General features: G+C 41.9%; 2 protein-coding genes across 4 annotated transcripts in view; one reads left to right on the top strand and one right to left on the bottom strand.

The window, feature by feature from the left end:
* Positions 1-635: 635 nt before the first annotated feature.
* Positions 636-22,419, bottom strand: LOC119734694 (TGF-beta-activated kinase 1 and MAP3K7-binding protein 1-like). 3 transcript variants are annotated; one of them, XM_038208225.1, is made up of 7 exons: positions 22,041-22,419; positions 16,151-16,220; positions 11,982-12,118; positions 6,960-7,203; positions 4,883-5,021; positions 3,267-3,492; positions 636-2,240 (listed from the first exon to the last, which is right to left on the bottom strand). In XM_038208225.1, exons 2-7 carry the CDS (start codon positions 16,166-16,168, stop codon positions 1,394-1,396), a joined length of 1,611 nt encoding a protein of 536 aa, XP_038064153.1. In that variant the 5' UTR covers positions 16,169-16,220; positions 22,041-22,419; the 3' UTR covers positions 636-1,393. The 3 variants fall into 3 exon arrangements, with proteins under 3 accessions (XP_038064153.1, XP_038064152.1, XP_038064154.1); XM_038208224.1 differs by lacking the exon at positions 16,151-16,220; XM_038208226.1 differs by lacking the exons at positions 16,151-16,220; positions 22,041-22,419 and having other exon boundaries at positions 6,960-7,222; positions 11,982-12,057.
* The window catches only part of LOC119734695 (LYR motif-containing protein 1-like), a 30,375-nt gene continuing 25,466 nt past the window's right edge, over positions 20,515-25,423 (top strand). Inside the window, exon 1 of the mRNA XM_038208231.1 lies at positions 20,515-20,536. The gene's annotated coding sequence lies outside the window, so the exon portion shown is untranslated. The remainder of the gene's footprint in view (positions 20,537-25,423) is intronic.

Below are 25,423 nucleotides of genomic sequence, written 5' to 3'. Positions count from 1 at the left end.
CTCCCTAGGCCTTTTTGCTAGGATGTAGCCTCAATCCTGCAAAATCCTCCAATTGGCCCCATGGAAAAATAGCATATAGCCTCAATCCTGCAAATTCCTCCGTTATTTCTTGAATATAGTCCATGGAGGGGTGACCACTGCCTGAATCCTGCAAAATCCTCCGGCTATGACTGTCAATAGGCTAAGGGCAGAGGCAGTGACATCCGGGAGCAGTACGGAGGTTGTCAAGTATAATCAAGGACTAAATTTATGCACGGATGAGCATAAACAACACAAGGTCCGGCCCAAGACCTTGACACAGTGCGTACTCCGAAATCAGCAACGCACTTTTGCCATGTAACCTCAATCCTGCAAATTCCTCCAATTTGCAAAAAGGATTTTGGAGGATTCAGGGCGGTTAGGGTTAAAAGATATATTTTATAAATCTCAATGTAAATTTTTATCAACGTTAGGAATAATATTGATCAATTGGGACTACACCTTTAGATGGTTCAGGTAAGCCTATACCAGCACAGTTGATTCGCTACATTGCTGTAAACAAATCAAGGAATGATTAGAGTGAGTGTATTTGAATTAAACACAAATGCACTCAATGAGCTTGCATTTAAAAAAGGAAAAGAAAGGGACATAATTGGTTCAAAAATCAAAAGCGATTTAAAAATTATCCATGTGTATCACTAAAGTGAATTTGCCGACTTCTTTTTGTACACACTCTATTACATTATTATTTCAACAACCTTCGACTTCTAAGTGTCAATTTTTAATTCTTATAATCAACTTGACGCTTTCTCATTGAGTCATCCCAACATCTTTCTTGAAATAGTGATCATCTCAAAATTACAATACCGCATGATACAACATCAGAAAAATACAACTATTTGTTCATAAAAGAAGCATTGTAAAATGATTTGAAAAAATACAAAAGTGAATTTTCAAATCACCTTTTTTGTTTTTTTGTTTTTTGGTTTTTGCCTTTAAATTATTTTGCAATTGCCACTGTTAACACAACTGTATTTTATTATTTGTTGTTGTTGTATATTACAACTTTCCAGCATTTGTGTGGGATGACCGTGTTTAAAAATGTACAAGTGCAATGAACAACTTCTTTGTTGTCACAGCTACAGACTGAGTGAAGTTGATCTTACACTATGCAAGAAATGGTTACAAGTTTAATTATAATGCAACTCAGTCTGAAACAATACCATTAAATTCATGTGTTCCAAAACAGCACTTAAAACCTCTTAATTTTTCTTGTCATTATAGTGCACCGACATTATCATAGGATGCAAGGTAATTAACATGACCAAATGACAGGAAATATTTACACTTTTGGACACTTGGCACCAATTTAAATACTAAAATAATTTAAAATCATATTTACATTGCAACTGTATCACTGCGACAAGAGATTATCCATTATGGCCGCATTGAAAACTTCGTTGAATTCAGTGAAGTCAACATAGGGTTCAATATACCCTTCTTCATCAGGTTCTGTTGGGCGTGGACTGGCCACCTGAAGGCGTTGAAACAATAAGAGTTCCTCCCCACTACGCTGAGTGTCACTGTCACTGGTATTGTACCTAGAGTCTTGATTGCTATTTGGATCAGTGTCATTCAGGTTACTGCATGGAGTAGACACGCTACTACTGGTAGGGGATCCGACTGTGCTGGTGCGAGAGGATGTTGGAGACATTGTATCTGTTACATTGATGGAGAGTGGTACCATGGTTGGTGAGATTGGCATAATCTGGTCTGGCTGGAGAATGCGGCTAGGTTGAGGTGATGACGGACCAGTAAAGCCTGGCCTTGGTGGGATGATCAGTGTGGGTCTCTGTGCACTCACAGCCCCAGGGTTGTATGGTACAGTGACAGGATTAAACTGTGACATGGGACTGCTGACACTGGTTCCCAATGGAAATCCAAAGTTGCGCACTAAGAGCGTGATGTCCTCACGTTTATGACACTTGCTGGCGCGTGGCCCCTTCTCCAAGTAGGTGTCGTGATGGATGCGCACAACCTTATCCACCACACCCTGCGTGACGCCACTCAGTGTGGTCTGGACACTGAATTCTGCTGCAATCATTTTGGCAATGTCAATGTTGACCTGTGTTGTTGCTGTGGCATCCACCAGTGATTTGTGCAGTCCACCTGTAAACATGGCCATGAATCCATTCATGCCATTCAGAGGTATTCCACCAATCACCTCAGGCTCAGCTATCACTGGTTCACTCTGTGCAAGACTGAAAGAACAGACAAAATATATACATCAGTTAAGTCTTGAAGGTGGGAAACACCCTTTTCCTACAAACTTCTGTTATGCCAACACATGCTTATTATTATTATTATTATTATTGGTTTTATCTCAATACCTTCATGATTTGAAATTTTTCAACTTGGACGGTGCAGCCACTATCAGTGAAGTACAAGAACTAATGAAGGCAGGCTTTCAGGACCACCAATGCAGAACTAGTGATGGACAGTGTTGAAGTCCTCACACGTCCATCACAAGTCCACATACTGCATTTGGTGTAATATTTACCATGTATTTAACTTTGCTATAAGTAGGTGCATGAAGATTTGGGTAATTTCAGTTTAAGTCTAAATGCACTAGGATAAACAACTTCTGTGGGACATTGCTACTGGTGTCTCCCTCCAGGTCTCCTACCAGGATCACTACCCATGGCATTGGCTAAATGTTTGAGCAGCGCCTACATGTAACAGGTTCACTAACTGTTTAACTTATATAGGGTTTTGCCCTTCGCCAACGTATTTTATTATCACTGTATACTCTGTGTTGTCCAAGGGCTTGTACAAAAAAATCACAAACTTACCTAGGTGGGACTAGAACCCACGACTTGCTTACTAGTGCAGACGTCCTACCACTTGAGCACCAAGCTTTCCAGGGTCTGCTGGCTGGTTTAAGTCTGAGGTAGCAGCAGGTACTGCAACCAAACTTTTTTCTTGCAAGCCCTTGAACAACACTGAGTATACAGTGTTTAAAAAATACATTGGCAAATGGCAAACCAAAATATATGATTGACATCTCCCCGACGCAACTTCCATCTTATTAAATGTCTAAATGTTTACCCAATTAAAAGTTGATTGCAATCCTTGAAGTGAACCAGTGGTGGTGCAAGTTAGGAATCAAACTTCAAGCGCCCTTACTAATAATTCATTGATACAATTTCATCACTTGAGAGCCACTACATTCAGGTAGAGAATTGGAAGGATATATAACGCACCACAGGTCCTCCTGTTGTACCAACCTGAGCATGACATGTTCCTTGTAGCCTCCTTTCAAGGAGTGATCCCCAATCTTTCTGGTGGTGTTAGAGCTGCCCAGCTGATTGCCATTGATCTGACTGACATCCAGGCCAAGTTGTTGCAATCTCAGTATCTCGTCATCATTCAGGACAGTGTGGTCGATACTGAGCTGCTTGACAGATAGGCTACCATCTGGCTCACTGATGCAAAGGATGGTTCTGGAATCACCTGGGAGAATTTGAATGGAAAGAGGTCTCCTGTCAGACTGAACACAAACATTGAACCCATCTGTATCATTCTGCACACGAGTCTAACCATTCAGGAAAACTGATTTTACAAATCAAATTGACAAGATTACAATTAAGACCCAATTGATTGTTGCTTATCACTGCTTGATATCAAATAATTCAAGGTACGCAAGCAGAGACTATCATTTGAAAGTTTGAGCTTAGCTCAATAAGTCCTTATTATGAATCTACAAGTTTTTATTAGGACACCTGCGAATGTTGTTTGTTCTAAATTATAATAATGTGCTAATTTTCTGCAAGGGGGAAGTGTTGGAAAGTAAATGTTTCAATATGCAGTTCCTGTTTTATTGAAAATGACAAAATACCAAATGTAATATTGGGTCAATATTTGTATGATATCAATTGACAATTCATTTAGTTTTTGGATACATATTGAAATGGCCTTTAAATATTGACAGTGTTATAAACCAATGCTGTTAATGAAAATAATGCTGATGCTCTTTTTTTCATCAGACCACAATGCTTCACTGATAATGAAACAAGGTGGTTCTCGAACCACACGTCTCGTCTGTTTCAAATGATACCCCAAATTTTACGTTTTCAGCCTATTTAACAACTTGACCTCAGATGACCTTTGACCTTGGTATGTGACATTAGACATCATAATCATATAAAGGTTGCCATGTTGCATCTGTGACTCAAGATTGGTTCCAATTGGATTTCAACTTTTGAAATGAGACCAATTTTACATTTTCAGGCTATTGTACAACTTGACCTCAGATGACCTTTAAACTTGGTATGTGACCTTTGACATCATTATCATATGAAGGTTGCCATGTTGCATCTATGACCAGAGTTTGGTTCCAGTTGGACTTCAACTTTTGAAATGAGACCAATTTTTCAAAAACTTTAACCAAATACCACATACATACGTCCGTTCCAGTGGATGGACAGTTCTGGGGTAGGAGCACTGTTGTCCTTTTATTCCTATTTCTAAGATTTCACTTGCAGGGTACCTCTAACAATGAACGAGTACCCCACAAGTGGTCCATGGTAAGCACGTCCGGATGTGCAAACATACATACATACATACATACATACATACATACATACATACATACATACATACATACGGATAGACATAGTGATTGCATGGTCTCTTTCCTGAACTTCGTTCAGGCGAGACAAAAACCATGCAGTGTGTGTACAGATGTAATGACCAATTTATTACATACATATTTCAGATACATACAAGATGCATTATATTGAGATACATATGTGAACATAATATGTAGTTTTCTGTCATGATAAGTTACAGACAGGTAGATATCAAAGTTGTGTTTTTTTTCCTGCCTTTCTTAGATACTTACCTACATTAGCTACATAGAGTTTTCCAGAGATGATGAGTGCAATGTTGGCAGAAGCACCACCAATGATCTGACTATCCAAGGATTGTATTTTGTCTACTTCCGTTGGGTATTGCTGATATAGCTCATAGTCATTCAGCTCCTACACAATGATCAAACAGATGGAAAGGAGCAATTGCAATTTCCAGATAATAATTGTACTGTGTAACAAACTTTCTCAACTAGCAATAATTAAAGGTTTAAAGAAATTGAAAATATGAAAAGATCAAATTAAAGGCTCGCCCATCCTGATGTCCAGAGTTGTCTACAAAACTCATTGTGTTTATGTCTGCAGGGGGCAGACACATACACAATGACATCACACAGGACATGACATCCCACGAAAAGGGGTGTTTTTGTGGATGGGACAATAGGACATATTGTTTCCTGTCCAAAGCTTGATTAATTACTAAAATATAACTTACATATACATGAGTTAAAGCTATAGTCCATCATTTGCAGCTATCCGAAAAGTAACTGGCGTAATTATTGTTGAAAAACATACTTGGTTGAAAGATAGTAAGGGGACTAAACTCCCTGTGAAATTATTCTTTCTGACAAGCTGTCATTTTGAAGTAATCAACGAAAGAAGGCATTTCCAACGGTGATTCTTAAGAAGCACCGTAGGAAAATTTAAATTAGTAGTTCGTTTTGTTATTCAGCGCAGCGCGCACAAGTATTGGAACGACGCACACGCGCGCGCGGTTGTTGTAATTTGTCGGATCAGTGCGCGACGTCGTGTATAGCTGCAATTCAAAACAATTCAAAACATGATTCAGTAACTTTTGATTTGAAATTGAGATCTTAGAATGCTGTTTTTTTTGGAATGTACAGCTGAAGCTTAGCTGAAACTTCATCAGGTTAGTTGTTCAGTATCCTTCATTAGATTTTGAACTCTTTTGTTGCTTCAAACGAACAAAATGCACAAATTACAAATGATGGACTGTAGCTTTAAGTACATGTATTCGTCATTGTTTAAGAACCAATACCCGAAACTCTTTACATCTTTAATATTCATCATTTTTCAGAACCAACTCTAGCACTTTTCCTTTTTCAATTTCTATACAACTGTAAGATTAATGCACATAATTGTTAACTCAGCGGTCTCCTAAACCTTGGGGCATGAGTGAAAGAAAGACAACCCAACAATGAAGGCATGTACAGGACATTTCACTGTTCACACTGCTTTTTATCGTCTATGTAATCTATGTACACGTACATCTCAATGAAGCAATATTTCACCTAATGGTCCATCAAAATCAGCAAACTTTCTCATTTTTACCATTGAAGGGGTAGCTGTTTCCCAGACAATACAGGGTGAGTAAAAAAAACGAAACCCAAATGTCGGGACAATTGTTTTAGTGAAGTTGTGCATGAAGCACTTTCAAAATCTAGGATACAAAAGTCCATTTCATAAGCTTTCTTTTAGTACAAGAATTATTCAAATCACTCATGTACTTTTCAAGTTACAGAATTTTAAACACAACCAATGTTTTAAAGTTCTGTCCATGGATCATAAAGAAGGTGTGCATTCTTTCAGCAAAACAAAAACAATTCACACACATCCCTATGTGATTTCAAATTAGGTTTTGCCCTATTTGATTTGTTTTCGTTTTGCGGAAAGAACACTTACCTTTTTGTGATCCGTGGACAGAACTTTAAAATTGTGGTTGTGTTTCAAATTACGTAACTTGAAAAGTACATGTGTAATTTGAATGATTCTTGTACTAAAAGAAAGCTTATGAGTTGGGCTTTCATGTCCTAGATTTTAAAAGTGCTGCATGAAGAACTTCACTAAAACAATGGTCCCGACATTTGGGATTTGTTTTTTTGATTTACCCTGTGTATATATATAATAGTATTTTGATGTCCATGTGTTAAAAATCAACGGAATCTCAGGCTTTTACAGTGGACAAACCCACACATGAAAGACTACAATAATAGCGGGTCACCATTCAATGAATGAAAAACAATGTTCATTGCTTGTGGCAGGCCCAAGAATAGCTTTGATACTTTTGACAACATCAAGCCTGAACCATACCTCTGGCAACTGCAACTTTAGATTTGTTCTTTCAGCCAAAACCTCGTCAATAGTCTCAAAGTAGCTTCTCTCCACGGTGTGGAAGGCACGATGGAGGATGTCCTTGACCGCTGCATCATCAGTGACATCCAGTAACTGTCCTAGAAGCAGCTCCGCCGGTAAGCGAAGACGGGCAAAGTCTGCAACATGCATCCCGTCATGCCCATCAAAGATGCCATACAAGTAGCACTCAACCTCATACGCCCTGGTCAAGTTCAAAGAAACTATCCTTTCAAAATAATTGCTTGTTGTAATAACTCTTTACCTTTGATATGAAGATATAAAGGGCCAATTCAGAGCCTGCTAAGCACAAAGAAGGTTTGACTTTGCAAAGCTCAGTAACCAACCACACTGTCAATGTCGTATGACATACGTGTATATTGCAGTGATGGAGGACTCAAGTCCGGACTTGAGTCCAGACTAGGGTCCATTTTTTTTTTACTCGGGACTCGACTTGGCTGGGACTCGGCCAATGGCTGACTCAGACTACCTGTCGAATTCGAATCGAGTCCGACAGTAAATACAAGTACATGTACAGCGATACGTGTACGTCATTGTCCACTACATCAAAAGTCCATCACAAATCACTCAGTCACAAACTATATAACTGTGACAACATTCCTTTGTCATTGTTTATCCCCCGTTACTTGAGACTGGACTTGTGATATGGCAGTGATATGGTGTTACTTTTGATGGACCTGTGATGAACTTGACTACAACACTGCACTTGTTACGATTTGTCACAAGTATTGAAGTTTTCTTCATGAACATAGCATTGTTCTATTCTTTAAATATATATTTATGTGTTCTGCTATAAAAACCTTATGCGACTGGACTCGGTCTTGAAAATTTGGACTTGAAAATTTGGACTCGGACTTGGGCCAGACTTGGGACAAAAATGGACTCGGGCTTGGCTCGGATTCGAGCCTTCATGGACTCGGCTCGGCTCGGACTCGGATGAGGTGGACTTGACTACATCACTGGTATATTGTCTATGAATGGGTCATAACAAAGTTGGCAAAGCAACCTTTCGGTTTGCGGTAACACCATGTGGTAATAACTACTGTTGCTCAGTAGATATTTAGTTCTGATAAGAACTTGTCCTGCTTATTATCAATTTTTGCTAAGTAGTTACTTTCCGATAAGAACAGTCCTGCTTTAAAGGGAAGAAACAACATTTGCAAACATCACAAAACGAAATGATCAAATTATCACAAAATGCCTTACTGGATTGTTAGGGAAATCGTGTTAAAATCGTGGTTCCTGGTGTGCGTTGGAGAAAATTGTTTTTTTCCCCCCAAAAAACTGCTCCTTTTTTTCCTAATTAGTTATTCTCCAATTTCTTTGCAATTGATTACACACCTGTGAAGGGGTACAAGCCTTCTAAACTGATTCTCTGACTTACAAATCCCCAAAGTCTATAAATTGCTCCGATTCATCTTAAGTGGGATCAGGAACCAGACTACAGGAATATGATTGGTTTTCTTGGTTTTTCCAGCATCTACATGTACATGTACATGTACAAGCCCAAAACGTGAAACAAGTCCCTTTTAACAATATTTGCTATAACATACTGATCCTCCAAATTCATTTATTTCTGAAAATTGCAGCAAAAGCAAATGTTGTACATGTACATCCCCTTTAAGTTCTAAAATAACTCAACGTTTCGACTAGCGTGCTCTAGTCATCGTCAAAAGACCAGTTCTTTTAGAACTTAAAGCAGGACTGTTCTGATCAGAACTAAAACTATCAAGCGAAAGTTGATAATAAGCAGGACAAGTTCTTATCACACGCATGCAACTGGGAATTTAGGGGAAAAAACGAGGAAACTCCAAGCCACAGGAGACTCTGTACAGTATTTGTCAATTTGTAATGGCATTCATGAGAAGTAAAAAAATAACAGCGTTGCTGTTGAAACCCCTCAGCCAGAGTCAAGTTATCGTCCGGAAACCATTAACTCAACATGGTGACCTTGACCTTTGGCCTTTGACCCCAGAACCAGTCCCAACATGCCTGTACCAATGGGAAACCCCCTACTGAAGATAGACCCCAATATTTCATGTCTAACTCAAGTTATCATTCAGAACCATTTACATGTTACTCACCACGGTGACCTTGACCTTTGACCTTTTGACCCCAAAACTAATCCCAACTTGCCTGTACCCAAGGGCAACCCCCTACCTAAGTCAAACACCAAAATCTCATTTCTTACTCAAGTTATCATCCGGAAACCATTTACATTTAACTCACCACGGTGACCTTGACCTTTGACCTTTTGACCCCAAAACCAATCCCAACTTGCCTACTCCTAAGGGCAACCATCTACCAAAGTTACAACCCCAAACAACATTTCTAACTCAAGTTATCATCCGGAAACCATTTACCTTTAACTCACCATGGTGACCTTGACCTTTGACCTTTTGACCCCAAAACCAACCCCAACTTGCCTACTCCCAAGGGCAACCCTCTACCAAAGTTTGACACCAAAATCTGATTTCTAACTGAAGTTATCATCCGGAAACTATTTATATTTAACTCACCACGGTGACCTTGACCTTTGACCTTTTGACCTCAAAACCAATCCCAACTTGCCTACTCCCAAGGGCAACCCCCTACCGAAGTTACAATCCAAAAGAACATTTCTAACTCAAGTTATCATCCGGAAACTAAGCTGCCCGGACGTCCGCACTGACATACGGACGGACGGACGTTCTAGCCAGACGGACTTGTGGGGTGATAGCATTGTGTTCCCATTATCCCTTTTTCTAAAGATTCCCTTCTGGGGTGATGTTTTTCCATTGTGTAAAAAGTGGGGTGATGTGTCCTGAAAGGAACATCACCCCACAAGGGTGGTCTGGTCAGAACGGCCATTCCGACGGACGGCCGGACGCCCTAGGCGATGACAATACCCCTCGAGCCTCTCGACTGAGGGGTAAAAAACGAGGAAATCAGCAGATCTCAGGAAAAGTTGCATGCCTCACCACTGTTTCCAACGCCAAATGCGGTTGTAACTTGTATGCGTGCGCAATATTTCCTTCCTGAAGCCCACCCTCTGTTGGTGGACAGGATATGCAATTATGTATAATTTAGGAGGGGCTTCTTGAGAGAAAATGAATAGTAATATGAGAAGAATCATGAATATTCATTACCTACTGCACTGTAGTTGTGGGTTGTGATCTGGGCATTACATTTGCTGTTGAATCGGCCATTTTTAAGCTCATATTGTGCTTGCGGCAGTGCCGAAAGGCAGCGTATATTTTTTGGTTTTGAATGCTTCATTGTCGACTTCGAGGGGATTTTTAGGGGCCTCAAACTGATAATCTTCAAGTTAATCCAAGGAAATGTCCAGTTTCAGGGTGAAGAATGGTCCTTTGTCTCTCCAATACCGTTGAAGGTGAGTTAGCAAACCTGTTTTTACTCTCATTCTGTGTAATATAAAACAGGCATGCAACGCGCCATGCCATAGGGTCATGCATAGACGTTAGCTCTATGTTGGCACCATAGACATGTAATAAAACCTAGACACACCATTATCTGCTTTTACGTTGTAAATTCTGTGAGCAAAATGGGCTGCGTCACGCGGCTTAATTACGCGATGCGCAAATGTCATGCATATGGCTTCGACTTACGCACATACTTCCTAGTTATTCTATATGCACAGCATTTTGCTCACAGGCGCAATAGCAAATGTCGTGTCTAGGTTTTATTATATGTCTATGGTTGGCACAGTGTAGCCGTTGCCAGCGGTGTTGCCAAGGGGGAGGGGCGTGGGTGGGGGCCCTTAATACCCCCATAAACTAATCTAACCCCTCACCCATCGCCCCCACTGGACATTTCACATGGAAAAAAAAAATTAAGCAAATGCTGTTTGAAATTTTGCTTTGTTGATTTTTATAAATAAAGTATACATAAAAATAAGTTTAATTAGGCCAATTTTTTTCTACTTTTGCATTTTCTTGATACAGGTTGAGGACAAGCAGTGGCCATTGATGTACTGACATTCAGCGGATGTTCTTTCGTGTGTGTTGTTACGAGTCACGGAAAGCGTTAACCATGGTAGACCCGTAAACGTTGTTATATACATAGCCACGCTCTGTTCATAACGCTGGACTTTCGAAAAATGTCTACAGAACACATTTGTATGTGCTCCATTTTCCCTCGAACTTCTTTGGAATGACAGATCCTAGCTATAGATGCCCTTGGAAGTTCAAGGATAAATATCAACAAACAGTACTTGTTAAATTTCGGGAGTATAAGTGGAAGGGTTCCGACCGGGATTTTGAACATGTTGAAAGTCCAGAGAATATAAAGGAACCGTGGCTATGTAAGCCATGTTGACCGGTCCATAACCATGGTAACTTATAGGACTGACACGTAAGAATGCCATTATTTTCTCAATTTGCCAAATTTCCAGTCCGGGGGGGGGGGGGGGGGGGGAATTAACTTAGAGATGATCCATTTTAATGGGAGGCGTTCATCCCCATGCCCCATTCTGTACCACTGAGGAGGAACTCATTGAGTCAGGTTTGCTCCCAGTCACCCGAGTCCAGTCTGCTCATTAGGACATCGAGTCAAGTCGAATCACCACTTATTTCAAATCCTTAAAAAATTGTCCCAGGAATTGACCAAAACAACATAAGCCGCAGTAAACATGTTCATGGGCAAAATCAATATTCCGAAAATTACGGTAAATATCAACTGAGCGACTCTGGCTATTACCACATGGTGCTACCGCAAACAGAAAGGATACTGATACTCCACCATGCAAAGCCTCAAATATTATTGGCAAAGCAACATTTTCTGCAAAAAAAGAGACATGAAATTGAGCCAAGTAACTCCATGCCACTTGACCTGAGCCAGTGCCAAATCAAAACTATTCAACTAAGGTTTTAGTTGAGCTGGCCTTTACATGTACATAGAAATAAGAATGGCCACGCCCCATCCAATCAGACATTCTAGAGAATGCAGTTCTGGAATTCTCACCTAAAATGGAAGAAGCGATCCTCAAACTCATGTTCTTCCTCCCTAGCACCATCTTGTCGATAAATCTGATTGGTTGAGAAGCCAATGCCAGACAAATGACAGACTGGAAGATCATCGGTCCAGCTTGGTGCAGGAGACTGTAACATATCAATATGAAAACAAACAACATAGGAAATAGAGTTTTTGTTCACACAATATTAAGTACAATGCCTTTTCTGCATGTCACGTTTGAACTGTACAATTTTACTGTACCAGTAAATTTGTGCAAATTGTTCCTTATCATGAATAAAGTTTTCCTTTAAAAGCAGTCTGTGTGTATATTTTGTCCTCATTCTGATTGGCTAATAGTTTAGGCCAATTGAATATTCAACAGTGCCCATTTATTGCAGTCTTTTCTTTTCACAGCTAGCTGAATGAGCCACAACTTACGAGGAACAGTATGTGTTGTGTACAGTGTGTACATTGTGTACTTATTTCTGGATTGTGCAGGGATTTGTGCCAATAGTTCAGTGCCATGATTACTGAAGCTTGAAATGCTTGTCAGTTTTTCTTGGGGTGCAGTCCAGTCAGTTGGGACCAGTGTCTGTTGGCAGAAGAGCCTGACAAGTTTTGACAACAGTTCTTGTTTTGTCTGATCGATTGACAGCTATTTCATGTCGCAGCCAAATAGACAATGTTTTAGACAAGTTTCCAGTCCTCTCATCGCGCTGTGCTATGAGATTAATTGATTACGTGAGACTCATTTCCCTCTTTGGGTCTCACGTAATATAATCCATCATTTGTAATTTGTGCATTTTGTTCATTTGAAGCAACAAAACTGCTCAAAATCTAAAGAAGGGTGCTGAACAACTAACCTGATGAAGTTTCAGCTCAGCTTCAGCCGTATATTTCGAGAAAAACAACATTCTAGGACCTCGATTTCAAATCAAAAGTTGCTGAATCATGTTTTGAACTGGGCCTGAATTCAGCGTCCGAGACACGTTCTCACTGAACCGATTGCAGCTACACGATGTCGCGCACCGATCAGACGAATTATAGCAACCACGCGCGCGTGTGCATCGTGTCAATGCTTGCGCATGCTTCGCCGAATAAAAAAAACGAATTACTAACGGAAATTTCCAACAGTGCTTCTTAAGACGCACCGTTGGAAAGGCCTTCTTTCGTTGATTTCTTCAAAATGACAGCTTGCCAGAAAGAATAATTTCACAGGGAGTTTAGTCCCCTTACTATCTTTCAACCAAGTATGTTTTTCAACAATAATTACGCCAGTTACTTTTTGGATAGCTGCAAATGATGGACTCTGGCTTTAATCTCATAGCACGGCACGATGAGAAGACTGGAAACTTGTCTAAAACGTTGTCTATGTTGGCTGTGACATGAAACAGCTGTTGATCGATCAGGCAAAACAAGAACCTTCTAATCATATGCAGCGTTCTGCAGAGCTAACAGGTACTCAGCGGGCTCCTATCATTTTGTGCATACAGGAGTCGGGGTACCAGAGACCCTTGTGATAAGATCAAAAGTTGTAAATTCTCTCTCCAAAAAGTGGAATTTATTTGGAATGTTGATTGATACGCCGATTGTATTCTTCACATGCAAGTACTTAATACAATGGGACAAATGACGTTCTGGTTGAAAATTTTGAGCACATCGAAGGGTTTCATATCACAATTACGCATGGCGTTGTTATTGACGCCACGTTCACGGGTCTACTCTGCATTCAAACGTACACATTTCAGTGTCTCACAAATCCCTGGTTTAAATCCATTTTTCTTTGGTTTGCAGATTCTGACGAAATCCAAACTTGTATAATATTAATGTTGGAAAGAATGTTGCATCCTGATGGAAATGTTTCTCAATCCCAGATTCATGCCTTATTTTATCAACCTTTTTTTTGCAATGACTGACCCTTATGGAGATGATTTATGAAGAAAAAAGTGGCGTCAGGTTGCAAAATTCTTTCCAAAAGGATTATTTCATTTTTCCCCCCTACAAAACCACATCAAAAACAAATGTAGAAAATACATTTTAAAATAGCCTCCAGCAAGGGGCCCAACCAAAATTAGCGTTAGTTTTTAGTTACACTAACATAACAACAAAGACCTCCAAAAAAGCTAGTAAAAAGTATAGTCCGAGTAGGACTCTACGAATCGCCTTTTTAAACATTTTTAGCACGTGACATTCACTTGCCTTTTGTGGCGAGATTTGCCTAGATTTCGTTGGACCAAAATAGAAATGACATCATCGTAAAGCCAAAGAAAATCTCTTTCAACTCATACCAAGAACAGGTTATACTCGGTTTTTTTTTGTCTTCTGATTTTGGAGATTTTTTCCGACGAAATAAAGGTACAGATTGTCATGATTTTTGGGCCGCAAAATTGTTAAAAATCTCACGTGAGGAGTTCATGAAAGACTATATAAGGGGTAGTTTCTGAAAGGGTGGAATGTCAGGAGTAGTTTGTGTGACTAGTTTTTTTGTTACGTTGCCCGTGACGCTTTTTGATGGTGGGGGGTTTTGTTGTCGGGGTGCCTTCAGCAAGGTGATTAAAATATGGCGCGCAGCAGTGTCACAATGGCTGCCTATTTCTTCCTCCATGCTTTATGCATGCATGAAGCAATAATATTATAATGCTGTGATTACTGGGGTAAATTTTGGTGGATTGCTTTATTGGGGAAATTAACATTATTAAAATATGCCATTCTGCTAAAAAAAAATAATATAGTAATATTTCAACTGTTTCTGAATATTTTCCAAACTTGAACTAAATTTGCATTTAAACATATTAAAATTAGCTTATTTTTGTTTTTGCTATTTTGCCCTAGACTTCTAGTTCCTCAATATGTCTAGTCCAGAGTCTAACCCGACTGGTCTGAGTATAATTAAGAACAATTAAGATTCAATGTTTTTTTGTTATTTTTTAATATCCATCTCTGCATAAGGCCAAACAAAGGGGACAAAATAAAGTTAGTTCCCACTGGAACCTACATAATGAAGAAATGTTGTCTGTCATCAAATACTTCCATACTTTACAGATATACTTTTGCTAAAAGTTAAAAACCCTTTTTGGGGGCCTTATAATACTTTCAACACACAGTTGGGTGAATGTCAATGCAAGGTTTCCATGCATTCCTATTTTAGTTCCCTGGATTCTCATCCTGGTTCAACCTCAAATATGACAGCTCCAAGGACATGTACACATAGCAGCTATTAAAGGACCACCATAAAGGGGACCTGAGAATACTAATTTAAGATAATATGATCTCATCTGAATGAACTTGAAAATGTTTTCCAAACCTTTCTCAAATATTTTGAGGTGACTTGGAGTTTTTTTGTTTTTTTTCATTTTACACCCCGCACCATGCCGGCGGAATAATTAGGGTTAGACATGCCCCTTTAACCCTAACCCCCTAGGCCCTTGTTGCTTACAACCATCCTCAATCCTCCAAAATTTTTCAACTCCGCCTAAATTTTTCAAAATTGTCAGACAGTCCTGCCTCAAAATGCATTCATCCTCAATCCTCCAAAATCCTCCTCATCCCAAAATTTTGCACTCGTGTTTAAATAAAGGATAACCAACGCCAAATCCTTCAAAATCATCAGACAGTCCTGCCTCAAAATGCATTCATCCTCAATCCTCCAAAATCCTCTTGTGCTTCATTCACCATTCATCCTCAATCCTCCAAAATCCTCATGTGCTTCAATCACCATTCATCCTCAATCCTCCAGAATCCTCATTTGATTCAATCACCATTCATCCTCAATCCTCTAGAATCCTCCAAAACCGCCAGGAGGATTTTGGAGGAGTGAGGTGGGTTAGGGTTAATGGACTATAACTTCACCCTACCTTAAGATATAAACTTATAATTGGCACCATTAGTTTTCCTTTTGGAAGCTCTTTCCAATGATACCAAGTTTGTAATATTGGCGATCGTGAAGTGTAGGGCCCCTGTTTTGTTTTGATCAAATTAGAGTCAAATCTGTGTTTTATTGCTCAAAAATCACCTTTACAATTACATGTAGCTGGAGTTACCCAGCCCTAAATTTTATCATTGGGTTGTCATTTAGGGCTGGAGGAAGTTTTTCACCTGCAGCATTGGCAGGTCCCCCCAAAAAATTAGAAAATGTGCAATTTTGTCCCCGTAACACACTAATTTCAACTGGAACTCACCCAAACTTTGCCTGGCATAACCACTTCACAGGTCCTTGAAGTAAAAAACGATCCGTGATGAAGATTCAACCTACAATTGCAGTGAAAAAAGGAGGCATAACCAACAACCGTGTGGCCATGATGATGCCCGGAGCTAGATTTGTGCACAAACAAACTGCGTGTACAATTAAGGAATGGCAATGCGCGGTCTATTACCATGCACAGCACACAAACCAGTCGCTCTTGCTAGCTGGCTGCTGGCGCATGACGTCACGCGGAAGCCTAACACCCGACGACTGTTTCATGCACTAACTATGAGGTTTACCACTCGCATCACAGCTGCGGTACTGGAACGGCAGCCGAAGTTGGCCGGTTTTCATACATTCATAGTGCAGTTATGATCGCCATCTTTATTTTCGGGTCGCGTGTTGTCACCGCGCTATCATCGTCATTTTACCCCCAAATTTCGCTCAAAAATAAAAAACCTGCCCTCCATCTATGACACACCTGTTTATTGAGAATGTCGCCAACTAGTTTGGTAGGTCCAATAATTTTAAAGTGGATTTTGTTTCCTTATAGGATCTGGGCCCTACACTACACGATCGCCCTAAAAAACCCAACAGTGCCGACCACCCTACCAAATCCCCAAATGTAACCCCACTTGTGTGGCCTCTGTATTGCTGCGCTGTACGTTAGGCCACACGTCTGGTTTCCCAATTTACTTGGAATGACCATATCTCTTCTATTACTAAAATCACTTCTAGGCACACTGGTGTTCTCTCCAAACTTCGATCGTTTCTTCCCCCCTCTATCTTACTCTCTATCTACAATACTCTCATTCTTCCTTATCTCAATTACTCCAACATTGTCTGGGCGCGCTCTAGTAATAGTCAACTGTATTCTGTTATTACCATCCAAAAACGAGCCATTAGAATCTGCACCCTCTCTTCTCCCAGGGAACATAGTGCACCTCTTTTTGCCCATCTGAATACACTAACTCTCGAAGACATTAACAAACTTCAAACGGGAATATTCATGTACCGGTATATTAACAAACTTCTCCAGATATTTTCATCCTTTTTTTTAGCTGTTCACAACATCCATGGCCATAGCACAAGATCATCTAACAAACTTTATGTTCCTTTCACTCGCACATCATACTCCATGAACACAATTCGATTTCACGGGCCACGTCTCTGGAATGACATCAGCTGGACGGTGAACACACAGTCGTCTGTGGGCCGCTTTAAGAACTCCTTCAAAGCGGAACTGATTTCCCATTACATAGCGTAGCTATTCTCTCGCCACTGTGCAAATTTCCTCCTCCCGACTGCTGTTTTCTGTTTTTTTCTCTTCTTCTTTTCGCTCCAAGTTAGGCAGGCACACTTCATTTTATTTCATTTACAATCAGCAGAAAATTCAGATAATTGTTCTTGTCTTTGTTTCTTGTTTGTCCACTCATGTTTGTAAATTGTTTGTGTTTGTTTGTACTGGCATGGCAATATAAGCCTTCGGCTTCTGCGCATGCCACCATATTGCTGTTTTTATAATTTATTATTTGTTAATGAGCCGTAGTTTTTGTGGATTATTACATTATTTGTTGGTTATATAAATATTATTTGTTCCTTACTCAGTTTCTCATTAATGTTATTTTTAAATAGACTCATTGTGCATTTTGTGTCAGCAATATTGAAATAAATGTTTGTATGAAAGAAAGAAAGAAGTTTAGTCCGAAACTTGCACATGAGGACTCCAGAAAGATGTCTAAATTTCTCTAAAAATTTGAAGAAACGTTACCTTAGTACCCGGAGGGCTAGCCCCATAAATGTGGCCTATTTACTGGACTGCCTCCGTAAACATAGGCCACACATCCACATGTAGAAAAATCGTGTCGACGGAGCCAAATTTTGATTTTCACATTTAGGCTTAGTTTGTAGGGTTTTTTTGCTTTAGAAGCATACTCACCCTCTTTACAGGCTAATCAGAAAGTGCTGCCTTTTTCAGATGTCTAATTTTTGTGAAATTTCATGTTGAAATTTTGATACACAAACGTGTAAAAATGAATCTGGAAATTTCACGAAAAATATACATCTGAAAAAGGCAGCACTTTCTGATTAGCCTATAAAGAGGGTGAGTATGCTTCTAAAGCAAAAAAACCCTACAAACTAAGCCTAAATGTGAAAATCAAAATTTGGCTCCGTCGACACGATTTTTCTACATGTGGATGTGTGGCCTATGTTTACGGAGGCAGTCCAGTAAATAGGCCACATTTATGGGGCTACCGGAGGGCAAAAGATAAGGCATCATAGAATACAACCTTATGCAGTGGTGTGTAAAAAAAATTGCCAAAAAAAGGTGCGCCAGGCTTTGGACTAAACTCTTCAGTAGGTTGGAAAACCAGGCATGTGGCCTTACGTACAGTGCAGCAATACCGAGGCCACACAACTCTAGCCCCACTAGTGTGGCCGTCGGTATGCTGCGCTGAACCTTTGGCCACACACCGTGGTACCGCGCGCTACTGAGGACGAAGTTTTCATAAAAATTCAGGGCAGTTTCTTACATTCTCAGTTTCTTACTTTCTTATGGTTGTATTCTATGATGTCTCACCTGTCACTTCTGGGATGCTTAGGTCTAATGATGTTCCATTTTCCGAGATATTCTTCAATCTTTCTGGAGTCCATATGCACTCGTGAAACGTCTGGTGATGGCAGCCATTTTGAATGGGACAAGAGATGACCTCAAGCTGTGACGTCGCGTGTATGCAAATTGCTTGTCGAGCGAGGGTGCGAGTTGCAAATGCGACGGCTGTTTCCTGTACCATTCATTTATCGTCAGGGGGCCACGTACTCCTAGAACTATGAGGCTCCACGTAGTGGAGCCTCATAGGTTCAGAAGCCCGCAAAATTGTTGTCAGCACAAAACACTAATTAAGTACAAAAACGTCCATCCCAAGCAGGCCGTTTTCCACAGAACCGCTGCACAGTTTGCCCCTAAACTCCATACAATACCTCATGACATACTCACGTTATGTGCACCCAACAAACATCGGTGGATTCTGTCGGTTTTTCGGCAAAATGATGAAAAATATGCCTTTTCCGCACTGAGCCAACCTGACACTTGAAATTTGCACGCGCGCAGAATGATCGCAGTCATTTTCGGGTTCGATCGCTCGGAGCGCGCCGCGGGGGGTACGTACTCGCACTTGTACGCATGCGCATACTATCGTTCCGCTCCTACACCATACCCCCGCGGCGCGCTCCGAGTGATCGAACCGAAAATAACTGCGATCATTCTGCACGCGTGCTCGTTTCAAGTGTTAGGTTGGCTCAGTGCAGAAAGGGCATATTTTTCATCATTTTTGCCGAAAAACAGACAGAATCCACCGATGTTTGTTAGGTGCACATAACGTGAGTATGTCATGAGGTATTGTATGGAGTTTAGGGGCAAACTGTGCAGCGGTTCTGTGGAAAACGGCCTGCTTGGGATGGACGTTTTTGTACTTAATTAGTGTTTTGTGCTGACAACAATTTTGCGGGCTTCTGAACCTATGAGGCTCCACTACGTGGAGCCTCATAGTTCTAGGAGTAGGGGCCACGTGCACCGATCTCTATTTAGCTGGAGTTACCCAGCCCTGAGTTTTATCATTGGGTTGTCTATTAGGGCTGGAGCGCATTTTTCTCGTAACTTGTAGTATTTGCAAAAAAAAATTGGAAAATGTTCAATTTTGTCCCCGTTACACACTAATTGCAACTGCAACTCACCCCAAACTTGCCTGGAATAGCATTACACAGGTCCTTGAAGTAAAAAACGATCCACGATGAAGATTCAGCCTACAATTGCAGTGAAAACAGGAGGAATAACCGCTAACCTGACAACCTTTCAGGCATGGCCAGGACTGCTATTGGTTTGTGCACAAAAAAAATTGTGTACAATGAATGGCGGTCGATTAACAGGCACAGAGAGCGATCGCTGTCAACTACTCGTTTTTGCCGGCTGCGCTGGCGTTGGCGCGTGACGTCACGCGGAAGCGTAACACCCGATGACTGTTTCATGCACTATTGGTTGCGGTTCCAGTACCAAAGCTGTGATGCGAGTGGTAAACCTTATACTAGTGCATGAAACAGTCGTCGGGTGTTACGCTTCCGCGTGACGTCACGCGCCAACGCCAGCGCAGCCGGCAAAACCGAGTAGTTGACAGCGATCGCTCTCTCTGCCTGTTAATCGACCGCCATTCATTGTACACAATTTTTTTTGTGCACAAACCAATAGCAGTCCTGGCCATGCCTGAAAGGTTGTCAGGTTAGCGGTTATTCCTCCTGTTTTCACTGCAATTGTAGGCTGAATCTTCATCGTGGATCGTTTTTTACTTCAAGGACCTGTGTAATGGTTATTCCAGGCAAGTTTGGGGTGAGTTGCAGTTGCAATTAGTGTGTAACGGGGACAAAATTGAACATTTTCCAAAATTTTTTTGCAAATACTACAAGTTTTGAGAAAAATGCGCTCCAGCCCTAATAGACAACCCAATGATAAAACTCAGGGCTGGGTAACTCCAGCTATCTCTATTCAGGATCTACGGCACAGAAAACAGCCGTCGCATTTGCAACTCGCGCCCTCGCGCGCTCGACAAGCAATTTGCATAAACGCGACGTCACAGCTTGAGGTCATCTCTTGTCACATTCTAAATGGCTGCCACCACCAGACGTTTCACGAGTGCATATGGGCTCCAGAAAGATTGAAGAATATCTCGGAAAATGGAACATCATTAGACCTAAGCATCCCAGAAGTGACAGGTGAGACATCATAGAATACAACCATAAGAAAGTAAGAAACTGAGAATGTAAGAAACTGCCGGTACAACTATAGAATGCAGGGCCACTTTACTCTACATCCGCGCCTCCGTACAGCTGCGTGGAACCGCAGTCGACCTACCTCTGAAAATCGATCGTGGAGTCGTGGAGCCGCAGAGAATTGCGCCCTCTATCGGTGCGCGTCTCTGCGACTCCGCGACTCCGCGCCTCCACCACTGAGAGACAGTGCCCCGTCGCCCTCCCCCCCTTCCTAATTGGCCCGCCCAATTAAAGTGACTCTGCGACTCCCCGACTCCGCGCCTCCGCGACTCCAGACAGTGCCCCGTCGCCCTCCCCCCCCCCTTCCTAATTGGCCCGCCCAATTAAAGTGACTCTGCGACTCCCCGACTCCGCGCCTCCGCGACTCCAGACAGTGCCCCGTCGCCCTCCCCCCCTTCCTAATTGGCCCGCCCAATTAAAGTGACTCTGCGACTCCCCGACTCCGCGCCTCCGCGACTCCAGACAGTGCCCTGTCGCCCTCCTCCCTTCCTAATTGGCCCGCCCATTTAAAATGGATATGGATGCTTCGTTCTCAAAAAGATTCCGCCGAGAATTGCGCCCTCTATCGGTACGCGTCTCTGCGACTCCGCGACTCCGCGCCTCCGCCAATCCAGTGCCCCGCGTCTCCGCGATTCTGCGACTCCAAGACTCCGCGCCTCCGCCGCTCCAGACAGTGCCCCCAACACATTTACAAGCACGCCCTCCCTTCCGATCCTTCATGAGAAGCTTTGAAGACAAGTGCAGTGCATTCCTTCGCTGTACTTAGCACTTTTTTGCAGGTTTGCATATCTATTACTCCTATTCCATCCACGCCTCCAGGCAAAATAAAAAACCTTGCTTCGGCGTGGCCCTGCATTCTATAGTTGCTCCGAAACTGCCCTGAATTTTTATGAAAACTTCGTCCTCAGTAGCGCGCGGTACCACGGTGTGTGGCCAAAGGTTCAGCGCAGCATACCGACGGCCACACTAGTGGGGCTAACACAACTCACAAGTGGGGCTACCCAAAATGTTAAAAAAGGCGATTCGTAGAGTAATATGAGGCCTTAAGTGACAATTTTATTTACCTGAGAGACTGACGATGACGATAGAATGTTCTTCCGTGGACGTGGGGTCGCCATGGCTAAATCCTTAATCGTATTTAGGCCAGTAGTACTAGGCTACTCACAAGCAAATGTTTTGACGGGAATTGAGAATATGGGCGCAGCCATCTTGTTAATGTTGTACATAGGCAATATCCCGGATGTTTCACAGAACGTCAACAATCATCGATTATTGTACTGACACCTTCGTAAAGAAAATATCGACTCTTTGATCACGTTTGAGCATTGATTTTTAAAAAATATATATATCATCGTTTGAATAAAGTTGTTGGAAAGAATCGATTCTTTATGGAGTGGCCAACATCGACAATCAACACTGCATGCAGTGTTCTTATTTTATTTAAGAAAGCTAGTGCAGGGCTATCCCACTGATCTCTATATAAAGACTGGATAGCGGATATGCATACAACATTCACACAGTAGACTTTGCATATTGACCAATTCGCCCCCGGTCTCACGAAGATGGCCGCGTATAATACGAACGTTCTACGCGTAAATACGCGCGCGTTGTATCAACAGTTGACGCGCATTTTGGTCACGTACACATATTATAATGTTCTAAAAGGGACACATTTCCGTAGTGATTATTATTTCAAAACGCCGAAAAAGTTATATTTGCGGCATTTTAGTAACCACGACGTTAGAAAAATTGTAGTTAACCTTGGTCAGTGATGGTGGTCAAAATATAAGTCAAGTGAACCGCGACGTTACAAAAGAAATCATGCTGTCTATAAAAACGGCAACTTGTCCTTTGTAGATCACCAGCCGGTCTCACCAATATGGCGTCAAATTCGTACATTGTGCGGCTCTTTATTAGCTATCCAGTCTTTATATAGAGATCAGTGGGCTAGCCCCACTACTAGTGTGGCCGTCGGTATGCTACGCTTAGGTTCAGCGCAGCATACCGACGGCCAAACTTTACTAGTGGGGCTAGTGCAGGGCCAGTTGAAAATGTGCCTGTTCGGGAGGAGCAAGTTGAAAATGTGCCTGTTCGGGAGGAGCAAGTTAAAAATGTGCCTGTTCGGGAGAGGCAGGGACAAAAATGCCACTGAGGAAATTCAGTTTTGGAAAGTGAAAGCATGCAGGGCCACCGCACGCACGTGCACGACGATTTTGCTGATGATGCGCTTGTAACTTAACCGCGGACCACACGAAAGAAGAAGATAAAATACGTGTACGTTCCACGATTTTGACAACAAAAATGGTGAAGGTTGAACACACCATTCACTCTTCAAAGCAAGTCTCTTTTTCATATGCTGACAGTTCGCATCCTCCGCGGCTCAGCCGACCCCCCTTAAGTCCCACATCCGTCACTGGGCCTGGGAGGCTCTTACGACGCAAAATCTGTATCAAATCCTTAGTTATAAAACATGCGGTACTTAAGTTGCAGGGTGGGCCCTTAAAGGTTCAAGAAATAATTTCCCGTACGGTACAGCGTAGGCCCTATTTTATTCGCAAAAACAATTGCATTATTTTTGCATTACAATTGCGTTATTTCGCAAAACTCAGTTGTGTTTTTTTGCAAAGCGTTACCCTCTTAAAGCTACAGTCCATCATTTGTAATTTGTGCATTTTGTTCGTTTGAAGCAACAAAAGAGTTCAAAATCTAATGAAGGATACTGAGCAACTAACCTGATGAAGTTTCAGCTAAGCTTCAGCTGTACATTCCGAGAAAAACAGCATTCTAAGATCTCAATTTCAAATCAAAAGTTACTGAATCATGTTTTGAATTGTTTTGAATTGCAGCTATACGCGGCGTCGCGCACTGATCCGACGAATTATAACAACCGCGCGCGCGTGTGCGTCGTTCCAACTTGTGCGCGCTGCGCTGAATAACAAAACGAACTACTAATTTAAATTTTCCTACGGTGCTTCTTAAGAATCACCGTTGTAAATGCCTTCTTTCGTTGATTACTTCAAAATGACAGCTTCCCAGAAAGAATAATTTCACAGGGAGTTTAGTCCCCTTACTATCTTTCAACCAAGTTTGTTTTTCAACAGTAATTACGCCAGTTACTTTTCGGATGGCTGCAGATGATGGACTATAGCTTTAATTCCGCTTTTAATTAAGGGGAGGGGTATAAATTTTCCGCTTTTGAAGAGCGCCCCCATCAGTACTAGTCTTACCCCCCTCCTCCCCCCTAATTCCCCCGCCCACGCCTGCCGGGTGATAGTGGCAAGGGGACCTGTTCGCTCGTACCCCCCCCCCCCCCCCCCCCGCCCTGCAAACAGGACGCTGGGAAGGGCTGATGAATTTACGTTACGTTCTGATTGGATAGATTTTGCGTGACCTGTGACCTGCAAGTCATCACGGCCATGACCCTGCAAGGTTTTAAACAAGACGGAGTCATCACTCTTTTATGATATGCCCATTCATAAATGTGGGTTTTTTTTTCTCGTTAAAAAGCGTAATAATCAGGAAAATCTGTAAAACCATGTTCCTTCCTCCATGGTAAAAAATCTATTTTTTACATTTTCAATTCCCGTCGCTCGCTCAGGCTCCGTTTTGAATTCACGAAGGGTCAACTTGCATATCATGCGACGCTCAAATTTTGTCCACATGGTCGACGGTCCGCAATGAAAAAGAAATCACATCCGGTATGGAATGTGAGCATTTCTATGAGAAAGTTTTCGGATAGCATTTGCGCGCATTGGCTAATTGCAGCCAGATGCTTTATACATGGGTCATGATAAATCACCAAGAACGCCATCCCCACTTCCTTCACAAGATTCTGTGAAGCTCATCAGCCCTTCCCAGCGCCCTGTCTGCAGGGCGGGGTACGAGCGAAGGGGACCTGGGGACGCCCCCTACAACATTTAATCCCCCCCCCCCCAAAAAATGCTCATAGCTCAAGAAGTGTTTTTTAATGCGCCTATCAAATGTTCCCCCCCCCCCGCTGCCCCAGGTCCGATGTCGGGATTTGATCCCGTTTTTCATGCCCCAGGGTGGGGATTTTGGTCACTTAAATTACATTGTTAACATTGGCGCAGTGTAGGAAAGGCAATCACTAATGCGCCCCACGTAACTATGTATGTCGGGGCATGGTCGGGGATTGTCACTTAAATTTTGCCCGAGGGGTGGGGATTTTGTCACTTCAAAAGTGACAATCCCCAGGTCTTAGGTTGGGCAGCCAGGGAGGGGTGGGGGAAACAAGTGATCGGCGCATAACCAAAAGACGAATAGTTTTTAACTTGATTCTCCCTTCACCCTACGTTCTGTCAACCCCCCCCCCCCCCCAAGAAAACTCCTGGCTATACGCCATGCACTTGCCGGCCGGGTGAACGGAAAACAATTCCTGGCCCCTACCTTAATAGCTTCCAGCATGGAGTGGTCGGTCGGCAAGTTT

The sequence above is a fragment of the Patiria miniata genome, unplaced genomic scaffold (genome assembly GCF_015706575.1).
Source record: "Patiria miniata isolate m_02_andy unplaced genomic scaffold, ASM1570657v1 HiC_scaffold_28, whole genome shotgun sequence".
Lineage (NCBI taxonomy): Eukaryota > Metazoa > Echinodermata > Asteroidea > Valvatida > Asterinidae > Patiria > Patiria miniata.
The sequence above is the reverse complement of the archived record's forward strand: the minus strand, read 5'-3'. Positions and strand labels throughout refer to the sequence as shown.